Source organism: Blennius ocellaris, assembly GCF_963422515.1.
Source record: "Blennius ocellaris genome assembly, chromosome: 18".
NCBI classification, from domain to species: Eukaryota; Metazoa; Chordata; class Actinopteri; order Blenniiformes; family Blenniidae; genus Blennius; species Blennius ocellaris.
Window position 1 is genome coordinate 10,068,389 of NC_137667.1, and position 20,812 is coordinate 10,089,200.

The 20,812-nt window shown below is 41.4% G+C and overlaps 3 protein-coding genes across 6 annotated transcripts in view; all 3 read left to right on the forward strand.

Moving 5' to 3' along the window:
- The window catches only part of LOC308143459 (rho-associated protein kinase 2-like), a 36,566-nt gene extending 25,337 nt beyond the window's left edge, over window positions 1-11,229 (forward strand). The window contains exons 22-34 of one of the 4 annotated variants that reach the window (XR_013937023.1): window positions 530-716; window positions 976-1,069; window positions 1,707-1,801; window positions 2,094-2,282; window positions 3,035-3,203; window positions 3,342-3,557; window positions 4,231-4,298; window positions 4,408-4,496; window positions 5,631-5,709; window positions 5,796-6,063; window positions 7,205-7,535; window positions 8,903-8,993; window positions 10,676-11,229. Coding sequence is in view for 3 of the 4 variants with exons in the window: in XM_080514274.1 (XP_080370400.1) it covers window positions 530-716; window positions 976-1,069; window positions 1,707-1,801; window positions 2,094-2,282; window positions 3,035-3,203; window positions 3,342-3,557; window positions 4,231-4,298; window positions 4,408-4,496; window positions 5,631-5,709; window positions 5,796-6,063; window positions 7,205-7,535; window positions 9,191-9,281 (1,876 nt within the window). In the remaining variant the exon portion in view is untranslated. Of the gene's footprint in view, window positions 1-529; window positions 717-975; window positions 1,070-1,706; window positions 1,802-2,093; window positions 2,283-3,034; window positions 3,204-3,341; window positions 3,558-4,230; window positions 4,299-4,407; window positions 4,497-5,630; window positions 5,710-5,795; window positions 6,064-7,204; window positions 7,536-8,902; window positions 8,994-9,190; window positions 9,308-10,675 lie in introns of all 4 variants that reach the window. The other 3 variants (XM_080514274.1, XM_080514275.1, XM_080514276.1) reach the window with 3 other exon arrangements.
- Window positions 11,230-14,253: 3,024 nt separating this feature from the next.
- On the forward strand, window positions 14,254-15,252 carry LOC308143516 (uncharacterized protein; the record flags this gene model as incomplete). Its single annotated transcript, XM_080514351.1, has 1 exon — window positions 14,254-15,252. One exon carries the CDS (start codon window positions 14,254-14,256, stop codon window positions 15,250-15,252), a length of 999 nt encoding a protein of 332 aa, XP_080370477.1.
- Window positions 15,253-16,005: 753 nt separating this feature from the next.
- Window positions 16,006-17,016, forward strand: LOC308143283 (uncharacterized protein; the record flags this gene model as incomplete). The annotated part of the gene is made up of 1 exon (XM_080514022.1): window positions 16,006-17,016. The coding sequence occupies one exon, from the start codon at window positions 16,006-16,008 to the stop codon at window positions 17,014-17,016; it is 1,011 nt and encodes a 336-aa protein (XP_080370148.1).
- Window positions 17,017-20,812: the final 3,796 nt, after the last annotated feature.

A 20,812-nucleotide genomic window follows, 5' to 3' on the forward strand; every position in this document is an offset into this window, starting at 1 on the left:
TAGATGTAATTATTACTCTAATCAAACAGATAGCCCTGATGGTGTCTTTGTTGCTTTCCCGTTACCCGCATATAGGAAATAATCGAAATTCATGAATCAAAAACGGCACCATCCAGTTGATATGAATTAGTAGTGGAAACTTGTGGGTAACCATGAACAATTGTTAAAAATGTGGAGTAAAAGTCAGCACAGCTCGTGTTATCTGTGTTTCTAACAATGTGACAGACCTCTCAGATTAGTGCTCCGCTGTGAATTCCTCTTACCGCAGCTAAAAAGCAGAATGTGACCTTTCGATGAATCGAACAAAGTTGAACCCGATTAGCAGGCGTCTCAGATGCAGAGCCAAAGATTAACTGCAGTCAAACAAGTCCTGCAATGACAAAAAGGTCATTGAATTATTGATGTATGGTCACGCTACAGGCAGTCGATTCTTGAAAGGCACGATAGCAGCAGGGATTTTGTGTAATTCAAAGACTTATCCAGTTCTCACAGTTCAATGCCATGATAAGAATTCTCTCTCACTCCACAGGGGTTCACTGACATCTCAGCTGGAGGCCAGTTTGACCAAAGCGGACTCCGAGCAGCTGGCTCGCTCCATCGCCGAGGAGCAATACTCTGATCTGGAGAAGGAGAAGATCATGAAAGAGCTGGAGATCAAAGACATGATGGCGCGACACAAGCAGGAGCTCAGTGACAAGGAGGCCACCATCAGCTCGGTGAGACCACCTCACTGCAATCCAGGAATCCACCACTCAAGTAATCTGTAATGACAGGCCTTTTTGTGTGTGTGTGCCTGTGTTTTAATGTTAATTCGTATTTCATGGAGCGCTCCTGGTGGTCAAGGTTTCCACTGTCTCATGTTAAGCCTGTTCAGATGCTTGGTGCTGTGTATACTTCTGTTTCTTCTTTTTTTAAAGAATCGCGGCTTCTGTTTTGAAACGAGTCACAAGAATCATTTCTCTGTCTTCCTCACAGCTGGAGGAGTCCAATCGCACTCTGACTGTGGACGTAGCCAACCTGGCCAGTGAGAAGGAAGAGCTCAACAACCAGCTGAAAGACATGCAGCAGCGTGAGTGTCACTTTGAATTAATGAAGCGGAGAGCTTTTTTTCTTTTTTTTGCACAAATGACACGTCCACTGACTCCTTGAAAATAGAAAATGTGTTTGGAAGATGACTTACCCATCCACCCGATTTATGTGCAGAAAACTTGAAATAGTATCAAAAAAGAATCTGCCTTCATTAGTAGTAAATGTCATTAAAATGTAGATTAAAACTTCTCCTGAAAATTTTTACTTCACTTTAGATGAAGGTTTTGGGTGCATTTTTGAGAAATTGCCTCTGTGTGACAAATGTTTTTACTTTTCCAGCTGCAGACGGAAGTGAGCAGATGAAGTTCCCTGTGTTATTTTTATTAATATTATTAATGTGGAAACTGCAGATAAATTTCCATGTCATTAAAAATTTATAAAGGTTACATGATGGTGTAGTGACTAGGGCCCTGTGCGTGAATTTTCCTCGTTCAACTCTAAGCCGATCTTTAAGGAATTTACATCTTCTGTTTCTGCCTCTGTGGATAAAAGCAGTGGAGAAGATGGAGGGATAACACAGACGTTGTTTTGTATTTTTAGTCCCGATTACCTTCACAAATCTAACACCAAGTAAAACTGTATCCTCTAATTAGCGTTCCTGTCTGTTCTCTTCACAGAGTTCCACAAAGCCCAGGAGGAGGAGAAGAGCATGAACTCTGTGAAACTGTCCTTCGAAAAGCAGCTGCAGAATGAAAGGACACTAAAAATTCAGGTGCGTGTCTGGGCGCCTACACAGGTCTGGAAAGCCTGAAATACCTCCAATACTTTTTATATACCTTCATACTTTTTTTTTTTCTTCAGACTGTTATGCCACATCATTTGTTGTTAAGAATAATTTCTGCTACCGGCTTGCTGCTGAACTCTGGGCAAAACCACTTAGATCTGAACCCAGTGTAAAATTGTTTCTCGCAGCATCATTGATATTCCTGTAGACTTCCCTCTTTATTTACCCAGTTCACATTTGTCATAAACACGCCTCGGCGCTGTCGTTTTTTTCTTCCCAGGCCGTGAACAAGCTGCACGAGGTGATGTACAGGAGGGAGACGGGGCGGGGGGCCCACCGAAGCACCGACACCGAGGTGCATAGGAAGGAGAAGGAGAACAGGAAGCTGCAGCTGGAGCTGAGAACCGAGAAGCAGAAGCTCAACAGCACCATCCACAAATACCAAAAGGAGCTGACGGACATGCAAGCGGTCAGTACGCCCACACTGCCAGAGTACACACATAGGATACACGGGTACATTAGCCAAGCAAGCATCGAAGAAGAAAACTGCATTTTTATCACCAGTTTCCTCATTATTTAGCTGGATTTGGACAACAGCACTGAAAGATGCAACAACGTGGCTGGTTCAAGTTTACAATTTGTATAAAACAGAGACGCGACAATACTACACACTCTCATTCAAGTCTATGGGACATTTTAGAACCCCAAATCACTTATTATTTATTCTGTGGGGGAGACCCAAATGCCCATAGAAACCCATTAGTGCACGTGAAGAACATGCAACACCATGCAGCCTCCAATTTGGGTATCGAACCAGTGATTTTATTGAGGAAATTTTAGTGAGGCTGTAGTTGTACCCAATACACCACCATGCCTGGATCCTTGGTGCTTATAATACAGTTTCTGTTTATTTGAGTTGCATTCAAGAAAGTCCTGCTGACTGACGGCATTGTGTCCTGTATTTGTTATTCACTAACTCGATTTATTTTGATTCTATGGCTGAAGAATTGTCCAAAAATATGCAATCAGAGATGGTGCTTCTCTGCCTTTTTTATGTGATCTTTCAATATCTGACAGTTCTTTAATCTTGTTTGTGAATTATGGTGGCTTGTATAGGATTTTCCGTTCCTCTGCTTTGTGTGTTTTCTTTGGCACTTCTTCATATCCTAAAGTAGCAGTTATGTCCATCAAAAGTTGAGTCAGTTTGTGTATTTCTTGCAGCTGATAGCAGAAGAGAACCAGGTCCGTCTGGAGCTTCAGATGGCGTTGGACAGTAAAGACAGCGACATCGAGCAGCTCCGCTGCCAGATCACCTCCCTCAGCGTTCACTCTCTGGACTCCACCAGCATCAGCAGCGGGAATGACCTGGACCCAGCTGACGGATACCCAGGTACGCCCGTATTTACAAACCACACCGGCAACTCCGTGTATTTTCTGTATTCTTTATTTCCTCACGTCTTTGACTTTCCCCTTTATCTTTATCTCCTCCTCACTTCACCTCATCTGCTCCCCTCGTGGCGCGCCGCAGTGCGCATCACTCACTCTCACACCTCGGAGTCAATGTCCTTCACCTACCAGCGCACACACAAATCTGTCTGCATCGACACGCGGCCCAACCTGCGCTCGACTCGCGCTCTCTTTGACTCTGACTCTGAGGATGAAGACAGTTATGACGAGCACGAGGAGACGGGCCAGCGCCCTCTGGCCCTGACCTATGATCAGTCCCCTGAGCCTGAATCTGAAGGTGACCGTGCATGGTGGTTCAAAGTGAAGCACAGGATTCAATTGCAGTACAAAAACGCAATTGGACATAAACAAACATTTTCTAACATTTTATCATTTTTTGTGATTTCACCGCCCCCAAATTGTTTTTGTCTGTTCTGCCCTAAATGTGTTTAGTTCAGAGGGAAAAACCCAGACTCTTGTTCAAACTCGCAGTTAATCCCTGTTGACTGTGTCTCTGCCGTGCTTTAATCCTTTTCAATGATGACTGGACATGTGAATGCTCACAGCTTGATGCTGCCCGGCTTCTCTGCAATTTGCTCAGCTACAAAAAATGCGGAGTGTAAAATGTTTGTGCAGTTTTGTTTCATTTTTTTTTTTCCACAACCAATTTCAGCTCTTGATTAGTTTTGTTGTTGTTGTTGTTGTTGTTTTGCTGTGTTTTTGTTTGTGAGCTCGTGTATTTCATGTTTTTGAAGCGTCCGCTGCTGTTTGTTAAAGAAAGCAGCTGGACTTCCTGATTCCTGCCCTTTGAGTTGCTGCAAGGAATCATTTCTATTCGTGGTGCCGAGTGCCTGCTTAAGGAAAATGCCACGAAACCTTAAAAATGTTGAGGTGTTCTTTGAAGTGATTCACACGGTTAAAGGCAGCTCTCCGTTTTTCACTCGGACCTCTTCCTGTTTTCCCTCCGATAGACTCCAGGCTCGAGGGATGGATCTCACTTCCTACCAAGAACACGAAGCGCTTTGGCTGGGACAAAAAAGTAACGTATCCGCCGTTATTTCTTGTATCGACAGATTTGCTTTCTCAGTAATCACAATTGTTACTTAGTCACTTCCTGCCTCTTGCTGTTTTTCTATTCCCTTTTACAGTTTGTGGTGGTGAGCAGTAAGAAGATCCTGTTCTATAACAGCGAGCTGGACCGAGAGCAAGCCAACCCATTCATGACCCTGGATATCGAGTGAGTCATTGAATGCACCATTTGATAATATGACTTTTATACTGGCTACAGTCTCGGGCCTAGACTTTGCAGAAGAATTCTTCATCTCAACTACTGCAAGAAGGCCGGTGCATATAATAACTGGTGTTTCATCATTCAGTCAGACAAATTGAAAATACACTGTGCAATGTTGACAACATACCAGATTTCTAATTTACCCTCTGGGAACATACAGCCTGTGGGATTTAATGGCAAGCCAGTGTCTGCAATGTTTTGACTTAATATTAAAGAAAAAATGAGCAGCTCATAGTGTGTTTCAGCATCTGGAAAACAAAATATGATAGTAGTAGAGTTTCTTTTCAGTTTAAGTGGGGCAGAGACTGATCCACATACCAGCCAGCGCTGGTATGTGGATCCATTCAAGGATACTCCCAGCGTGACAAAAATAGAGATTTTCGGCAAAGAAAATTGTGATCGATCTGAAGCCAGCATTGCCAATAAAACAAAAGTAGAAAGTCCTTTGTACTGAAAGGCAATTTGTTAGAGAAACCTAAAGTGGGGGTAAAAATGCATCTCAGTGTTGTTGGCATTGGATCCAACACACACATCACTCAGAAGAAGAAAACAAACGGTTTATTTCATGCTTTTATGACATGTTTTACATAACTGTTCTTTTAAAACTTCCACAACAATGCTGTGTGTGAACCTAAATTCACATGTTGGGTTTCTGGGGTGTTATTTTTAACCGGCTCACTATCTCACATAAAATGCATAAAGCAGGGAAAGCAACAGCAGGAATTCTTTGCACAAACCAACAAAGACCAGCTGGAGAGGATACAGCCATCCTGAAGCCTGTCGCATCCTGTTCGGGGTTTTATTTTTTTCAAACATCTTTCGTCTGTGCAGCACACACTTCAATCGCAATGTCACTCAGAGACCTTCTCCTAAAGGAGTCTACAGTTGCACGCTGGTGGTGAAGTTTGTGTAGATCAACATTCATTTTAACACCTCAGTTTATTTTAATCAAACTGAATCGAATCAGAGCACACTGTGAAAGATTGGTATACATGGCATTGAACATCATTGCAACAATTACATTTATTATCATGTGTGAGATCTAGACTTAACTTTCTCATCTATTTTTCCTCCTTTTAGTAAAGTGTTTCATGTCCGACCTGTCACTCAGACTGATGTCTACCGTGCAGAAGCCAGAGAAATTCCAAGGATATTCCAGGTAATGTGCCCAGACTTAGATTTTTTTATTTATCATTTCTCTCCCCTTGTATAAATCAACATGTCGTCCCTCATCTGTCCCTCCAGATTCTGTATGACAATGAGGGCGAGAGCAAGCGTGAGCAGGAGGGCGCGATGGAGCCCGTGCTGTATAGCGATCGCCCGTCCTACATCAACCACAAAGGCCACGAGTTCATCCTCACCCTCTACCACTTCCCCTCCAGCTGTGAGTTCTGCACTCGGCCCCTGTGGCACGTCTTCAAGCCGCCGCCGGCCCTCGAGTGCCGCCGCTGCCACACAAAGTGCCACAAAGACCACCTGGATAGAACGGAGGAAGCTATTGCTCCCTGCAAAGGTCAGTGCACTCGGACAGCAAGGCGTGTGGAGTTTGTGTAGAATTGCTAACGATACAACTCAAAGTGCAAAGTGTGATTGACAAGAACACTAAATGGCAAAATATTTGATTACATGCACATAGTACATGGTTTATTTACAGTGCTGGTGTGATATAAAGCTTCTTATCCATCATGTCGTACAAGTAGAAAGTTGTCTGATATGCTCCAAATGTATCCATCAACAGAGAAAAAAAATTCTACCCAAAACATACAGCCAGTGTTTAGAGAACAAACTGGGTTTAAATTATCAGAAAGAGGGATCTGAGCCAGACTCCTTTTCTGGGAGAACTATTCTCAGTTTTCAAACAGCCTTCCTCCAACTTCCTTCAAAAACTGTGTGCTGAGAAGAATTGATAGTGCTTTGACAGCAGAAGGTGGATGTGCCAAATATTGATTTCTCTACAGTTAACTCAATTTGAAATTTGCATTAAGTGACAAAAATGAACTCTGAAATGCCACTTCAGCAGACCAAGTTCTGTATTACTATTGATCTATGTGATCAGTGCCAGAGTAGGTAAAGGTAGATTGAGATATGTTCAAATAAATCATGAGTTGCAATTAAAATGTTGTTTAAAAAGATGCATTTACTGAAAGAATAATACGGTGTGTGTCGACTGCTGTTTGGTCTAAATTTGTATGGATATCTAGTATGGAAACTACTGCTACAAGTTTATAGTAAAATATTTAGTTGGCTATATTTCGGTGTGTATGTTTGACACAGCCCAAATGATTGCGTATTTAACTACTTTAGGTCTGATGTACACTTTCCACCAAGAAAATGTTTTCATTATCGGTCACGATAGGTTATTGACAAATGTCCAAGAATTTTATTTAATCTTTTTGACATTTTATCAAGCCCATCATTGTCTGATGTCACCCAAACTAACATCAAATTACTTTTATTTCAGTCTTTTGTTTCAGATGTATTTATTTATTTAGATAATATTATATTATATTATATTATATTATATTATATTATATTGTAAATAATATAAATATTATAATATAGATGGTGATCTGCTGATATGTTCGTCTCTCGTCCTGCTTTCTTTAATCTCTAATCAATCTCAACCTCAATCTCTATCTCTGAATCTTTGACAGTGAACTATGACATGTCCACCGCCAAACACCTGCTGCTGCTGACCAGCTCTCCGGAGGAGCAGCAGCACTGGGTCAGCCACCTCCTCAAACGCATCCCGAGGAAACTCCCCACCATGAGTCCACCATCCTCGGCTCAGAGCCAGCCCTCCGACGGCACGCCACGCTCCTCCCCAAGACTCTCCCCTCGGCCCTCGCCCAGGAACTCCCCTCGCATGTCGCATCGCGGAGCCATCAAGATTCAGTCCACCAGACAGGCGCCGCAGTCGCCGCAGCAGCAGCCTCCACAGCAGCAGCAGCCGCAGCAGCAGCCGCAGCCATCAGGGAAACCCAGGTAAGCAACTTTCACGTGATATTGAACAATATTTACAATTACTGCATTATTCGGATACAATAATTGTCTGATCATCCAATTCAGAAAAAAAACTGGAATTAAACATTAAATAAATGTGTGAGAGCAGGAAATATTATTAATTTTTTAAGTTACTATAAACCTAATTAATGAGCCCACTTGTTTTTAGTACCGTTTGTTACCCTTTGGAGGGCCTTCACCAGAACATGTGTACTTTTGAGTATTTTAATCCTTATAAGTGTTAGGAATTATATTTCAATCGGTACAACTTTAAAGTCAGTATAAATATGCAGTATTACATGTCAATGATGCAATTGAACTGCTTGAAAATTAGTATGTCAACCACAAACAAAAACCACATGTTCACTATATTGCCAAAAGCATTCACTCGCCTCTATTCACATGCATTTTAACCTGAGTGACATCCCGTTCTTGAACCAAAGGATTTTAATGTAACGTCGGTCCAGCTTTGTTTTATAACAGCTTCAACTCTTTGAGGACGACTTTCCACAAGGTTTAGAGTTTTACGTACCAGTGCACAGCCATGTTGGTACTGGACGGAGCCATCTGCAACATGTCTTGGTATGCTAAAACTTTCAGAGTTTCTTTCACTGGAACTCAGGGGCCAAGCCCAACTCCCAAAAAACAACCCCACACCATATATATATATAGTCCATCTGTTTAAGAAAGGTTTTCCTCACCTTTTCTTTTTTAAACTGAATCTTTAATCACTCGCTTGAATTCAGATGCGGTTTTCTAAAGCAAAGAGGTCAAAATCATCCATGTATGTATTCTACCCTTTGCTTCAATTTACCTTTTGTGACTTTAGAAGATTTACAGAGATGCACGTGTTACCACATATTTCCCAAAAAGTATATTTATTCCTATTCCAATAAGCTGAACCTTTCTTCCTCATCATGAGGCAGCTCCATGGAGCATAAACAGTTCCTATAAATGTCTTGTTAAATAAAACATGAGGGCAAAACTTGAATTTTTCAGCAGGTTTTGGTCAAAAACGAGTTTCAAAACAACCTTCGCTGATTTGTTATGTCTGTTGATGAGTCTCAGTCCTGCAGAGTTGAAAGGGGCCTGAAGCTGTGGCTGACCTAGAATGTCTTGCTTTAAACAGGCTTCCTCAACCACTTGCATTTGCATAACGCCCAGTGCAGCATTAATGCTCCAACATGGCACCTCCTTCAGTGTGGGCAGAAAACCTAATGGAGTAGAAAATGTCCCCAAATTGAGAGTAACTAACGGTTTCAGTCTGGGTTGGGTTTTTTTTGTGGGGTTTTTTCTGCGACTGGTAGTTTGTACTTTGAGTCGCGCCCTAACAGGCTTTCATCCCTCAGCACTGGCCCCATGCTCCGTATCATCCTCCACTGACCCCTGACCTCTTCACCTCTGACCCCACCTTTCTAACGTCTCTCACGCTGGGAGGCTGTAAGTAGCCGGGTCGGTGAGCCCAGTCCGCCCACTGCACGGCTGTACCCGTTAACCCTCCTCATCCGAACGATCAGACTGCTCACGAGCCGCCCCCTGCTGACCGTTGCATGTGTTGCCCCCCCCCCCCGCAAAATACATCCGTGAAAGCATCAATCTCTTTGACCCCTTGTTGAATCTCATACTTGATGTTTCAGATTGCTTGATGATTTTGACCTGAAAGGCTGGAGTTGGTCATTGGATGATATCGTTAATGATGATGATGATGATGATGATTTGTTCTTCTGACGCAAGTGACAGAGGAGGGACAGAGGGTAACGGGACCCCTGCATGAGACGTGTGTTTGCAGTCTGTAGGTGGTCTGTAGGAGCGTGACAGACTGCATGACGAAGTGTGTCATTCGTAGGTTTACTGTCGAGTGCAAATCATGAAAATAGTGTTTGGTCTCACAGATTCTATTACAAAGTTATTTTTGGGGCATATGGATACTTAACAAATAGTCAATAGAATGGGAATGATTTTGGTCTGCATATTTGGGGGAGGTAAAAAATAAATAAATTATAATTTGACACATGAAAGAAATTCCCAAATGCCGATCCAATTACAAACTCGTCATGTAAACACTTTTTATCTAATCGGTTCCAATGATTTTAAATGTTTAATAGCATCAGATCCACTGACTGGATGGGGGGAAGCTTTTCAAGCTTATATTCCAGCACATCAATCGATATTCAGTGTTCATGTAAACGGCAAAGTGTGACTTCTCAAACCACCCCCCATGATTTCCACCAATACAACACCAAAAGCTTGTTTCCACTGGAGGTAAACGAAGGACTAGTGCTCTAGTACAACTCCTGGTATGCTGCTTGAATTTTATTAGATTACAAGTAATAATAATAACAATGTGAATTGAAACAAAAAATTCCTCTAACTGCTCAAAGTATTGGTTACTTTTTTAACTGTCTGATATCACACGCAGGTAAACTGCATCAACTAATGATGCAATTTGTATTGTGGAGAATTGTAGATATGATACAAGAGATTGGTCTTGTTGAAAGATAATTATTCTCTAACTAAAACATGCATTTTCGTGTTCAAATATTATTTTAAATTGTGAGCTTGGTCAGTCGTGACTTAGTATTATAAAGTAGCTCATTGGATTATCGGTGTACTTTGTACTCATGTTTGTCAGTATAATGTGTAACCATACAGCTAGTTGGTTTAGTTTAAATAGTTTTTTATTTGTTTGTGTTTCTGTCATAGTTTAGGTAGGAATGAGCCTGGCGGTGAATTAATTGCTTCACAGGGAACCGGGTTGGCAAATTTTGTGACTTTCATTGAGAGATACCGGAGCCGTTTCCACCTCTTTCCATTCTTGTTTTAATGCTAAGCTATATATTTCGCGTACTCCCTTCCCCAAAAATGTCAAGCTTTTGTTTTTAATGTTTACCTCTCTCAAGCTTGCAGACCGAGATTATTCCAGTATCTGTCTGCTTTTTTATGTTTTTTACTCATCCATTGTGTGGTTAGTGGGTAGCTTCCTTGTTTAATACGTGTGGATTTGTGTGTGTGTGCGTGTGTGTGTGTGTGTTTGTGTGGGTGAGCGTTTGAAGTGCTGCCATTCTTGCTGGTCGCTTCCCAGGTTTTCACATCATGTTGTTTATTTCCCTCTCTCCTCACAGTTAACCCCGGCTAATCAGGGACGTGCATTTTCATCCGCGTGGATTAATGATGGTGGTCTGGAAGCCGTGCCTATGTGTGATCTTTGTTCAGAGAAGTGGACTGACAACATGGGGGGGAAAAAAGAGAAGGAAAAAAAAAAAAACAACCCTCACTAATCATGGTCAGAAATGTTTGCAGAGGCTGGCCGTCGTCATGAGAACTGGGACCGTCTTTGTCATTTTAACGAGAGGAAAATCGGCACAGTCTTTACGTTACAGGGAGAATTCGCCCAAAGATCAACATGTTCACATTATCTGATGATTAATGCTGCCTTATTTTATAATTGTAGTCGTGATGAAAACAGGGATTTTCTTTCTTTCTGTCTCTCTTTCTTTCTGACTCAATTTTGAATAGTGCTTGTGAAATATTAGGCATGTGTGTGAACATTTGTATATAGGATTGAATGATCCTTAGTTATATTATTTTTATGGATGTAACTCAGCAGCACATTATGGAAAACATATGCTTGGCCTGTAAATGTATAAATACAGATTATCCTGAATAGAAATCTTCACATTGTTTGTGTGTCTTCATTTCTTGACTCTTCTCTTCGTGCAACATAAATGCGTCACAGCTTTTAAAAACATGAACAGGAACAATGTGTTTTTCTGCCGCTCATGAAGAATATTATTGTTTGATATCTCGTATTTATAGTTTTAAGGTGATCGATTTTTTTTCTTCTGAAAGCCTGATTTTGTATTTTCTTTTTCTTTTTTAAGAAATTCAAACGAAAAAGAACTAAACAGAGACTGATGGCAGATTAGCTTGTTAAAACACTAATTTTTACTGGATTTGAGGTATTATGGAGACCAAATGAATTGGAATCCAAGGTTTAGCTCAAAACTATTAATAACCTTTGAGATTAACCATATTTCAAATCATAAGCTTCGAACCAATGCAAGAAGAATTTTCTTTTGAGATGCAGGACGGCCACAGTGTGTGAGCATGGCAGCAGGAGGCAGTGAGATGGCAGCCCACCTGGTGGAGGGAGACAATGAGGTCCACTCCTGAGTCTGAGTCCCTCCTGGTGCCCCTCACAACGTCATGGCCCTGCAACAGTGGTCAGCACGCCCCCGGTGGAGAGAGGCGGTCATAACATTCAGATAACTGCAATACTTCAGAAATATTGTGTGAAGTGTCGACAGAGAATATTTAACTTTTGGCACAAATAAAGCTGGTTTAGGTTTTTAATATTGTACATGCATATTCATCTTGATTTCCTGAACATGTATAATTGCAGACACTATAACCATGCTAATATATTTTAGTTTAAATTTAATAATGCATGTATGAAATTTCAGGGTGAATCGGTGAGAAGGTCAGATTAACAGCATTTCAGTCTCAGGTGACTAATGGTATGTTTTGTCATTTAATGTCTTTTTGGGACAATGTATAATATATATCTGGAGGATCAAGAGTTCTTAGTTATTGGCAGAAAAATAATGGGTGAATGTTGTAAGGTTTTACATGATTATGAACCTTCATTTCATGGATCTCCCTCTGTGTACAAAATGGTTTCTTCATCACACGATGGAAAAATCTGAACTCAATGACCTGTTTTCCTGAATAATGAAGATACAGCTTCAAAAAATTATAGAAATTATATGTATTCAAAATATGTATGTATGCAATTTAGTTATTTTCCATACAAATGCCTTTCCCTTGTCGTCTTTGTTGCTGTAATGAGTATAAATGCCACAATTGGGTGGAAATATGTATACTGGGGTCATATTGTCGCTCTCACATGGCGTCACAAGTTAAACAGAACCACAAGAACACATTGAAGTGTGTCGAGACAGGTCATTGTATAATACATTATGAGCACAGAAATGGCACATGTGCAGTCATTGTGCCTGCAGAGGTATTATATTTGACTCCAGTGTATTGTAGGAGACTATTTAAACTATACTGGAATAGGCCTGTCTCTATCTCACAAGTGCATGTGGAGTGAGTGGGCTTGACTGAAATAAATCTTTCAGAACAGCCTAAAGCCAACTGGCACTCATCATACATAATGCAATAGTTCATCATGTTGCCCATCTGCTAAAATCGTATTTTGTACTGCAAGTCTAATCCATTCTCTCTATCAGCTCTGTGATTGTATGCTCCGGTTAAATCACCAATGAGTGAATGCTGCACTATACCTGACGCCTGTATCTCATTGTTACAACCCCAGGTGGCACACAACCTCCTCTTCCCCATGACTGCACATTCATTATTTTTCACCTTTAGTTTTTTTTAATTTACACATCAAACAAAGTTTCTTGTTCCCCAATGGTAGTAAGTGAAACTCACACGTTACCATCTCTTATTTCCTCTCCACCACATACCTGTGGAAAAATGCTCATCCTTTATTCAACAGTCGCTCCGCACATTGAGATTTTTTTCATACATATACAAATATATAGATATACGTATATGAAACCTTCATGCTTTAGACCGGAATAAAAATAGATTTTTGTTTTGGGTTTGAATGAGGTGAGGGACGAGTTTGTATTGACCAGCTTTCCATGAACATTAAACTTTGTCCTGCAAGAGGCTGATAAGTGCAGTGTTTTTCCTCTTTTTCATTATTTCATTTTGAGCTCCATTTTCCATGTTATCATTTTCCAGTAAAATACAATCGTGCAATAAAACTAAAAGGTGCAATGTCTTTTTAGAGCATTATTTTTGGTAATCTTCCTGAAATTAGGGAATCTATACAGTATTTTTTCGAACTTTTAACCACTCTCCCGAATGTAAAAGATGTAACATCAAAGTATTTCAGTTTGTCTCACATATCTTCATCACGTTAAAAACAGCCTTGAACTTGGTGAGTTTCAGTAACTTAAGTTCACTGTGGATATTGCAGCCAAAATCTGACATATTGTGGTTTTAAAAACTACGATTATGCAACTCCTAGCAGTTTGTACTTTCTCATGCCATTTCTTTCTGAATAAATCTAATTCTTCAACATTTTTGAATTGATGACCAAGCACTTTTTCCTCTGTTACTAATCCGCTTCGCCTCTTGCTGTCTGGCATTTACAATATTTAAAGTATGCCGTAATACAAGTTGTGTACCTTGCAGTTTTTAATGAGTGCCAACTTATTAGTCAGTCATGAATTGCTCACAATAAGTCACAGACGTCATTTTCAGAACCAGCTCTTCAGCGTTTGTACTTTCCCTGCATGGACGAGTCAGACTGTTGCAACTCTATGTCCTTGACTGCGGCGGCGGGTCCTTGTTTACACAATTACTAATGATTAGATTGGGGGATTGTGGCCCCCAAATGACAGTAAATTTGCAAGCAGAACAGTGTTGAGTCTGATTTAAGGAGCAGCCTGCCTGATGCTTACGCAACCAGAACACAGCAGTAAGTTATTTTTTTCTTGTTGCTCCATATGTTACTGAACAGCCTGGACATGAGCTGGAAAACATTTGTCACTTGTTCTGGTTTTATTTGTGGTCTGGCGTTTTGCAGTGAGGCAATACTTTCCGGACCGTTTAAAATCCCCTCCTGTGTCCTCATGAGCTCTGTCCCTCTTGTCTTCTAGCGATGAAGTCCTGGTGCATCCTTACGTGTCTTGGGCTGGTGTGTTTCCTCCATGATGCACTTTCCTGTCCGACTTTTTGTAAATGCTACTCCAGAAGAGCAGAGATGGTCTGCAACATGGCTCCTCTGACAGAGTATCCCTCCGAGGGTCTGCCAGAGAACATCACACAGCTGACGATCCAGTTCACAAACATCACCTCCATCTCCGAAAAGCATCTAAACGCCACACCCCTGCTGCAAGGGCTCCACCTGTATGCCAACCGACTGCAGAACCTTTCCTCTCATCTGCTCAGGGGTGTTCCTCTCCTCCACACTTTGGAGCTGACTGGAAACAAGCTCAGCCATCTGCCTCCACATGTCTTCAACCATGCGCCACTTCGCAGCTTGGTGCTGAAGAACAACCTGCTCCAGAAAGCCGACGCGGATTGGATTTCAAATGATAGCAACCTGACCTGGTTGGATTTATCTGGAAATCTTTTAACAAAGATGCCCACCACTTTGCTGCAGAAGCTGCCCCACCTGGAGAATCTCGACCTGTCCAACAACCGCCTGGAGAAGATATCCGCAAATTCCCTGGACTCCGCGACCAAGCTGGAGAGGCTGAACCTGCAGAACAACAAGCTAGACGCGCTGGACGCGTCTGTTTTTCAGAACATGCATAACCTCACCTATCTGTTCCTCACCCGAAACAAACTGGAGAAACTCCCCCACAATCTCTTCCAGGGCCTCGCCCAGCTTGAACACCTCAGTCTGGAAGACAACCAGCTGACCCACATCCCCCCCGGTCTGCTGGACCCGCTGGAGTCGCTGGAGGAGGAGGGACTGGACCTGACTGCCAACCCCTTTCTGTGCGACGAGAACTTGCAGTACCTGTGGAGATGGCTTCAGAAGAACAAGAAGAAGGTTTTCCTGCCAGAGACCGTCACATGTGCCAGACCTCAGTCTCTCGCAGGACGCTCAGTGTTGTCGCTGACTGAGACTGAACTCAATCCCCAGTCTTAGCTTTGTTGTAAAAAGGCTGACACCTGATAATATCTGATCAATTCAATCTGCCTGTCCTCTCAATAAATGAGTCTTTTGTATGTAATGATGTAATTAAACAGTATATACAAACATAACATGACGAATCCCAGTCCTCTATATTTTTAACCATTAAAACTTATTGACAAATTGGCCTGTGTTCACCCACAACTGAGCTGATCAAAGTTAAACCAGTGGTTTAACTTGGAGTGGAACAACATTAAAGTGGCATGAAAAAAAAGCTTATTTAACTATTGTTAAGAAAATTCTAACAAAAATAACAGTGAATACTGAAAAGTTTCTACTGTTTCATACATGCATATTTTTGAATATTACATTAACAGTGCACAGTCATTTTGCACTTATGTCACACGTATACTTGAATAACATGTTTTTGCAGGATTAAAAAGTACCAAATATTGATTTATGTGTAGTAACATCTTTACCTTCAGAGAGTACAGAAAAACAGGATCCACTGAACAGCTGATGAGTTGGTTTGTTTGCTCGGATTTGTTTGCCTCTTGCAACATTTTGTCCTGACTCATTTGCTGGGAACAAATGTACTAAAATACTGTATAAAAGCAAGTCTGTAATCAAGAGCAGACGGCATCCTGCTGTGTCTTTCTGGTAAGAATCCATTCGTGATAACAGTTCCTCACATTTTCATCATATCTCTAAATTATTTGTGCTTAAAGTGTATGTGTTTTTTTCCCTCTCTGCGCAGTGTTTTTAAAGATGAACCTGTGGCTTCTTCTGACTTTAGCCGCACTGGCTGAATGTGGTCACCAGCAGAGAGGCACCCACCCGTGCCCAGATCTATGCTTGTGCTCTTTTCCACCTTCAGGTGCAGAGGTGGTGTGCAGCCACAACTCCCTTCGCGAGTTCCCATCAGACGGCCTGTCCCGCAACACCACCCAACTCTCCATTCAGTCCACAAACCTCAGCGGCGTTGCTGCCAGTCATTTGAGTCTTCTCCCATATTTGAAGAAGCTCCAGTTGTATCACAACAACCTGACGAGTCTCGCTTCAGATCTCCTGGCTGGCGTTGCTCATCTGAACACGTTGGACCTGACGGGAAATCAGCTGGTTCATTTGCCTCCGTGTATCTTCTGTCGCGCTTCACTCCGCAGTCTGGTGATTAACAACAATCTGTTTGAGAAAGCAGAAGCGGACTGGTTTCCACTCAACAGCAGCATCACCTGGCTGGATTTGTCCGGAAACCGTTTATCAAATGTCTCAGCGGCAATGTTTCAGAGACTGCCCCGTCTGGAGAATCTCGACTTGAGCGATAACAATCTGCAAGATCTGCAACAGCAAACACTGGGGGACCTGAATCACCTGGTGACACTAAACCTCGCCGGCAACAAGTTCATCTCCCTAAAACCTGCGACCTTCGCTCACAACCTTAAACTATCCCAGCTGTTTCTGCAGGAGAATCGACTCCAAGAGCTGCCTGCAACACTTTTCCAGGGGCTGACACACCTTGAACTTCTGCTGCTTAATCAGAATCAGCTAAGGTTTCTCCCCACTGGTCTGCTGGATGAGACAAAAGTCGATTTCCGCGTGATTTTAATAGGGAATCCCTGGAAGTGTGACAGAAAGTTGGAGTATCTGTGGAAGTGGCTCAGGGAACATCCGCAAAATGTCATCTTTCTGCAGGAGGTGACCTGCGATGCTCCCGAAGCGCTCAAATTTAAACAAGTGATCTCGTTGACAGACCACCAATTCGATCTGATGAAAGTATAATCTGAGTTTAACAATCACAATGTTAGGAAAAGGTGGCACAGAAGTATAAAAAAAACAGTGAGGGTCTGGGGGAAGCCTTTTCCCACCACTAATTTTTCACTTTTCTTTTTTGAGAAGTTATTATTCAAAACTGATTATATCAAAAGTGCAAGATAGTATAACAAGACAAATTGTGTTTGTTATTTATGTTTTGCTGTGAACTGTCCTTCACAGTTTGGAAATTGTCCAGCGCCCCCGAGTGGGAGAAGATACCACTTGGATGCAATGAATGAATTGAAAAAAAAAGTGCAGCTTACACTCAAGAACCTATTCAAGCAGTACATCCCAGCCAGAAATGTGTTAAACCAAATGCCTTTGCTAATGAATATTGATTTATCAAACTAGCTCTCGGGGTGATTCATTAATTTAATTGTGGAGGTGAAAATACAAGCAGCATGCTTTTTTTGTAAGTGATGGATGACTGTAGTTCCTGGCTGAAGAAGCTGTGTTTAAGAGCAGGAATGATGGTCCGCTGAGGCATAGAATTACAGGAAGATAAAGAGCTCTTGTGAGATTCTTACGCCAACAGATCTGTCTCACTTGTTGTTGGTTGCATCACAGATTGCAGCATTGTTTTTAGTCGTGGCCTTTTGTTTTTAATGATGTTGAGAATGTGGGAGTGTGTGGGCAGCGCAATGGCTCAGTCTTGCAGCTGACCTCTTCAGGATGTGTTTAAATATCCCTCTTTCTCATTCTTTACGTCTCTCTCTCTGTGTTTCTCTCCACCTCTCTTTCATACTGTTTGCCTGCACTGTATATCATCTATAGGCCCACAGGCCTCGATCACAGCGAGTGCGTCGGACTCCAATTTATTACACTTATAACATATAAAACATTCCCGCCTCTAGAGACTATTACTTACGAAAATGAAACCTTGTTTATAAATTTTGCCCAAAGAGCAAAGGGGAATTTGAGAGGGTTGATGCACAGTAAGTCTTTCATTTCACCTCTCAGGATCGTATCGTGGAGGTTGAAGGTTGAGGGTGTGGGTTTTCTAGAGCGTTCCCACTGGATGTGAACATCTGCTTTGAGGAAAATGAATAAGCGTGCTGTCCTTTACCCCAACAACTAATGTTTCTCCTGGAGGGGCCACGTTCACTCTCCACCTGCTTTAGTAAACCTTGAACCTCTGATATTTGTGACGGGGATTGTGTGTTCACTGCATAAATGAAGATGGAGGTTCCCTCCATGTGGAGGAATGGACTCTGCTGTCCGGCTCGCTGCCCGAATATCTGCTAATGATGACTGACTGACACTGAAATTTGAAAGGTCACCGGCACTGCTTTGACGCACTTGAAAATTACTGTGGCCTTTCTGGCTCACTGCTGTAATACCGGAGACTTGATCTTCTTTGATAGCTGCTCATTAGCACATAATAGAACACTTATTACTTGACATTAAACTCTGCAAAGTCTTCCACTATGTGTGTTGTGTCTTTCTTTAGAAGTGCTGATATCTTTTGTTCCACTCGTGAAACAATTTTTAAAGGTATTTACTTCAGTAAAAAAAAAATTAAGAGAGCTGTTTGTAATTCAATTCAGTAAAATTAATAAACCGCTTTTTTTTAATCACTTTGCTTTTAGAGTTCTAACACTATTGATCACAGATTTTACAGATAATATTTCAGTAATTATAAAAGCACTAGATTGTTGACTGCGATCTAGTAATCAAAATGATAATTTTCTAAAAATTCTGTTTGTGTTCTTAATGAACTCTGGCTGGCGATTTCACGGTTCTTTAACTGTTAAACACCCCATGAAATTCACCAGCTTGTCACAAACTGTGCAAGCTGCCGAGCAAGCAAGGTGTAATAAATCGTTTCAGACAGGAGGGCTTGATGCTGGATTTTCACCGACATCAGATAATATGACACTGACATGTTCCAAGTCTCTGCTTATATCGATATCTGGGTGGATTCATTTCCACCGCACTGAATGCATCTTTTTGTCTCTGGAAAAATTCTAACATTAATAAGCATACTGTTTAGACGCTAGCCTCCTGACAGACACATGAATTAAACTTTTCCTATGTGCACATATGGACAAATATGGAAATCTGGGGAATTAAAGACAATTATTTTACCAACTTGATGCAGTGATGTAAAATTGAAATAATCTGTTAATGTAAATTTTCTTTTGAACTACCATTCTGCATGATATAAAGGTTTCTCATTGAAATGAGTCGCAGCCCAAAACCCCCCCCCCCAAAAAACTGCTATGGGATTTGAGTAAATTAAGCAAATGTAAAGCAAATGTAACAGCTATACATTGGAAGAAAGAGTAGAGTGGAGTAAAAAATGTGTGTGGTTATCTGAGTCTGGAAAGCATTTGTTGAGTTATGTTCTACAAAGCCGCCTCTTGTCGTGTTGATGCTTTTTCTATTAAGTACCCTAACAGTATAGCCGAACAAAAGTTTATGGACGACAATGCAATTAATCACAAATAAAAATAAAATCCCAGGACTGGATTTCCACTTCGACAGACAGTCATTAGTAGAAACATCTGTTCATTTTCTGCACTGCAGCTGCGCACATTGTTCCTTCAACCTTGATATTTCTCAGGTCACGTTCACCTTTTTTGTGACACCTAATGCATGTTTGAGCTGAGGCTGAAGTAAGAAAAGAGGTTGTTCGACTCATTAAAAGCTTCCCTCAAGGTGGGTGAGAGGAGTCACCATTGTGTGTCTTTAGAAGCTGCAGGCCATTACCATGCAGGCACTTACCAAACTGTAAAACACTCCCACTGAGTACTTCATTAACCTCCCCTTTCCTTTTCCCTCATGATTGACGGTACTTTTTTTTTTTTTTTTTACATACCTCTAACTTGTGCATGTCCGGGACTAGAATGAATTGCAATTTCCATTGCTGTGGCTTATTCAATCAATTCTAGCTGGAGTAGTTTGAGAGTATCATGGTTCCACGGGTTAACCCATGTTTTCATTTATCATAATCCTTCATGGGTTTTATTCCTCTCATTGCTCTGCTCATAAATCATTGCTACACTTGACAACATAAATACGGGGAGAGAAATGCGGCGTTGCCTTTGTGCATTATCTCATTATTGGCAAAAAGGGGCCGGGGTCGCTTCCCCAACTGTATGATTGGGTGTTGTAAATGGCCCCTCATGCTCTCCAGGGAAATGGGCTATTAGGAGGCTCTTCCTACACCGACACTGCTTTTAACACCCCAGCACAAATCGAGGCTGTTTTATTGCCAAGAATAAAGCTTTAGGTGTGGGTGGAAAGTCAAAGAAATATAACATCTGTTCATCCTTTAAAAAAAAAAAAAAAAAGTGCAAGGTGCAATTTAGCAGCAGCCTTTAACAAAGCCCCTCTGAGCTGAAATGGAAGAAAACTGTAGCCAAAATCTTAATATAACAGTGTCTTAATGGCAGCACACTTAATAAAGAACATACAGCAGCGGCTGTAGAGAATCAGTTCAGGCACACTGCTTCCTTTTGTCAGGTTAATATCACCTGTTTTACAAATTAACATTAATATGACATATAAAGTGTAACGAGCAGCCATTTATATTGAAAACTGGTTCCTTTATTTGAATGTGTTCTCTTACCACTTCTGATGGAACATGTGCTTGTGCCTCCAGGTGTGACGCTGTAATTTGATCCAAAATATGTTGCTGCAAGAGGCCAAAATGCGACACATTTTTCAGATATTGCTAGACATATCCGCAGGAGCATTCTCAATAGCTTGAAGAAATAGAAAGGAAAGAAATAAAATCTAGTGCAGAACCCAATAACTT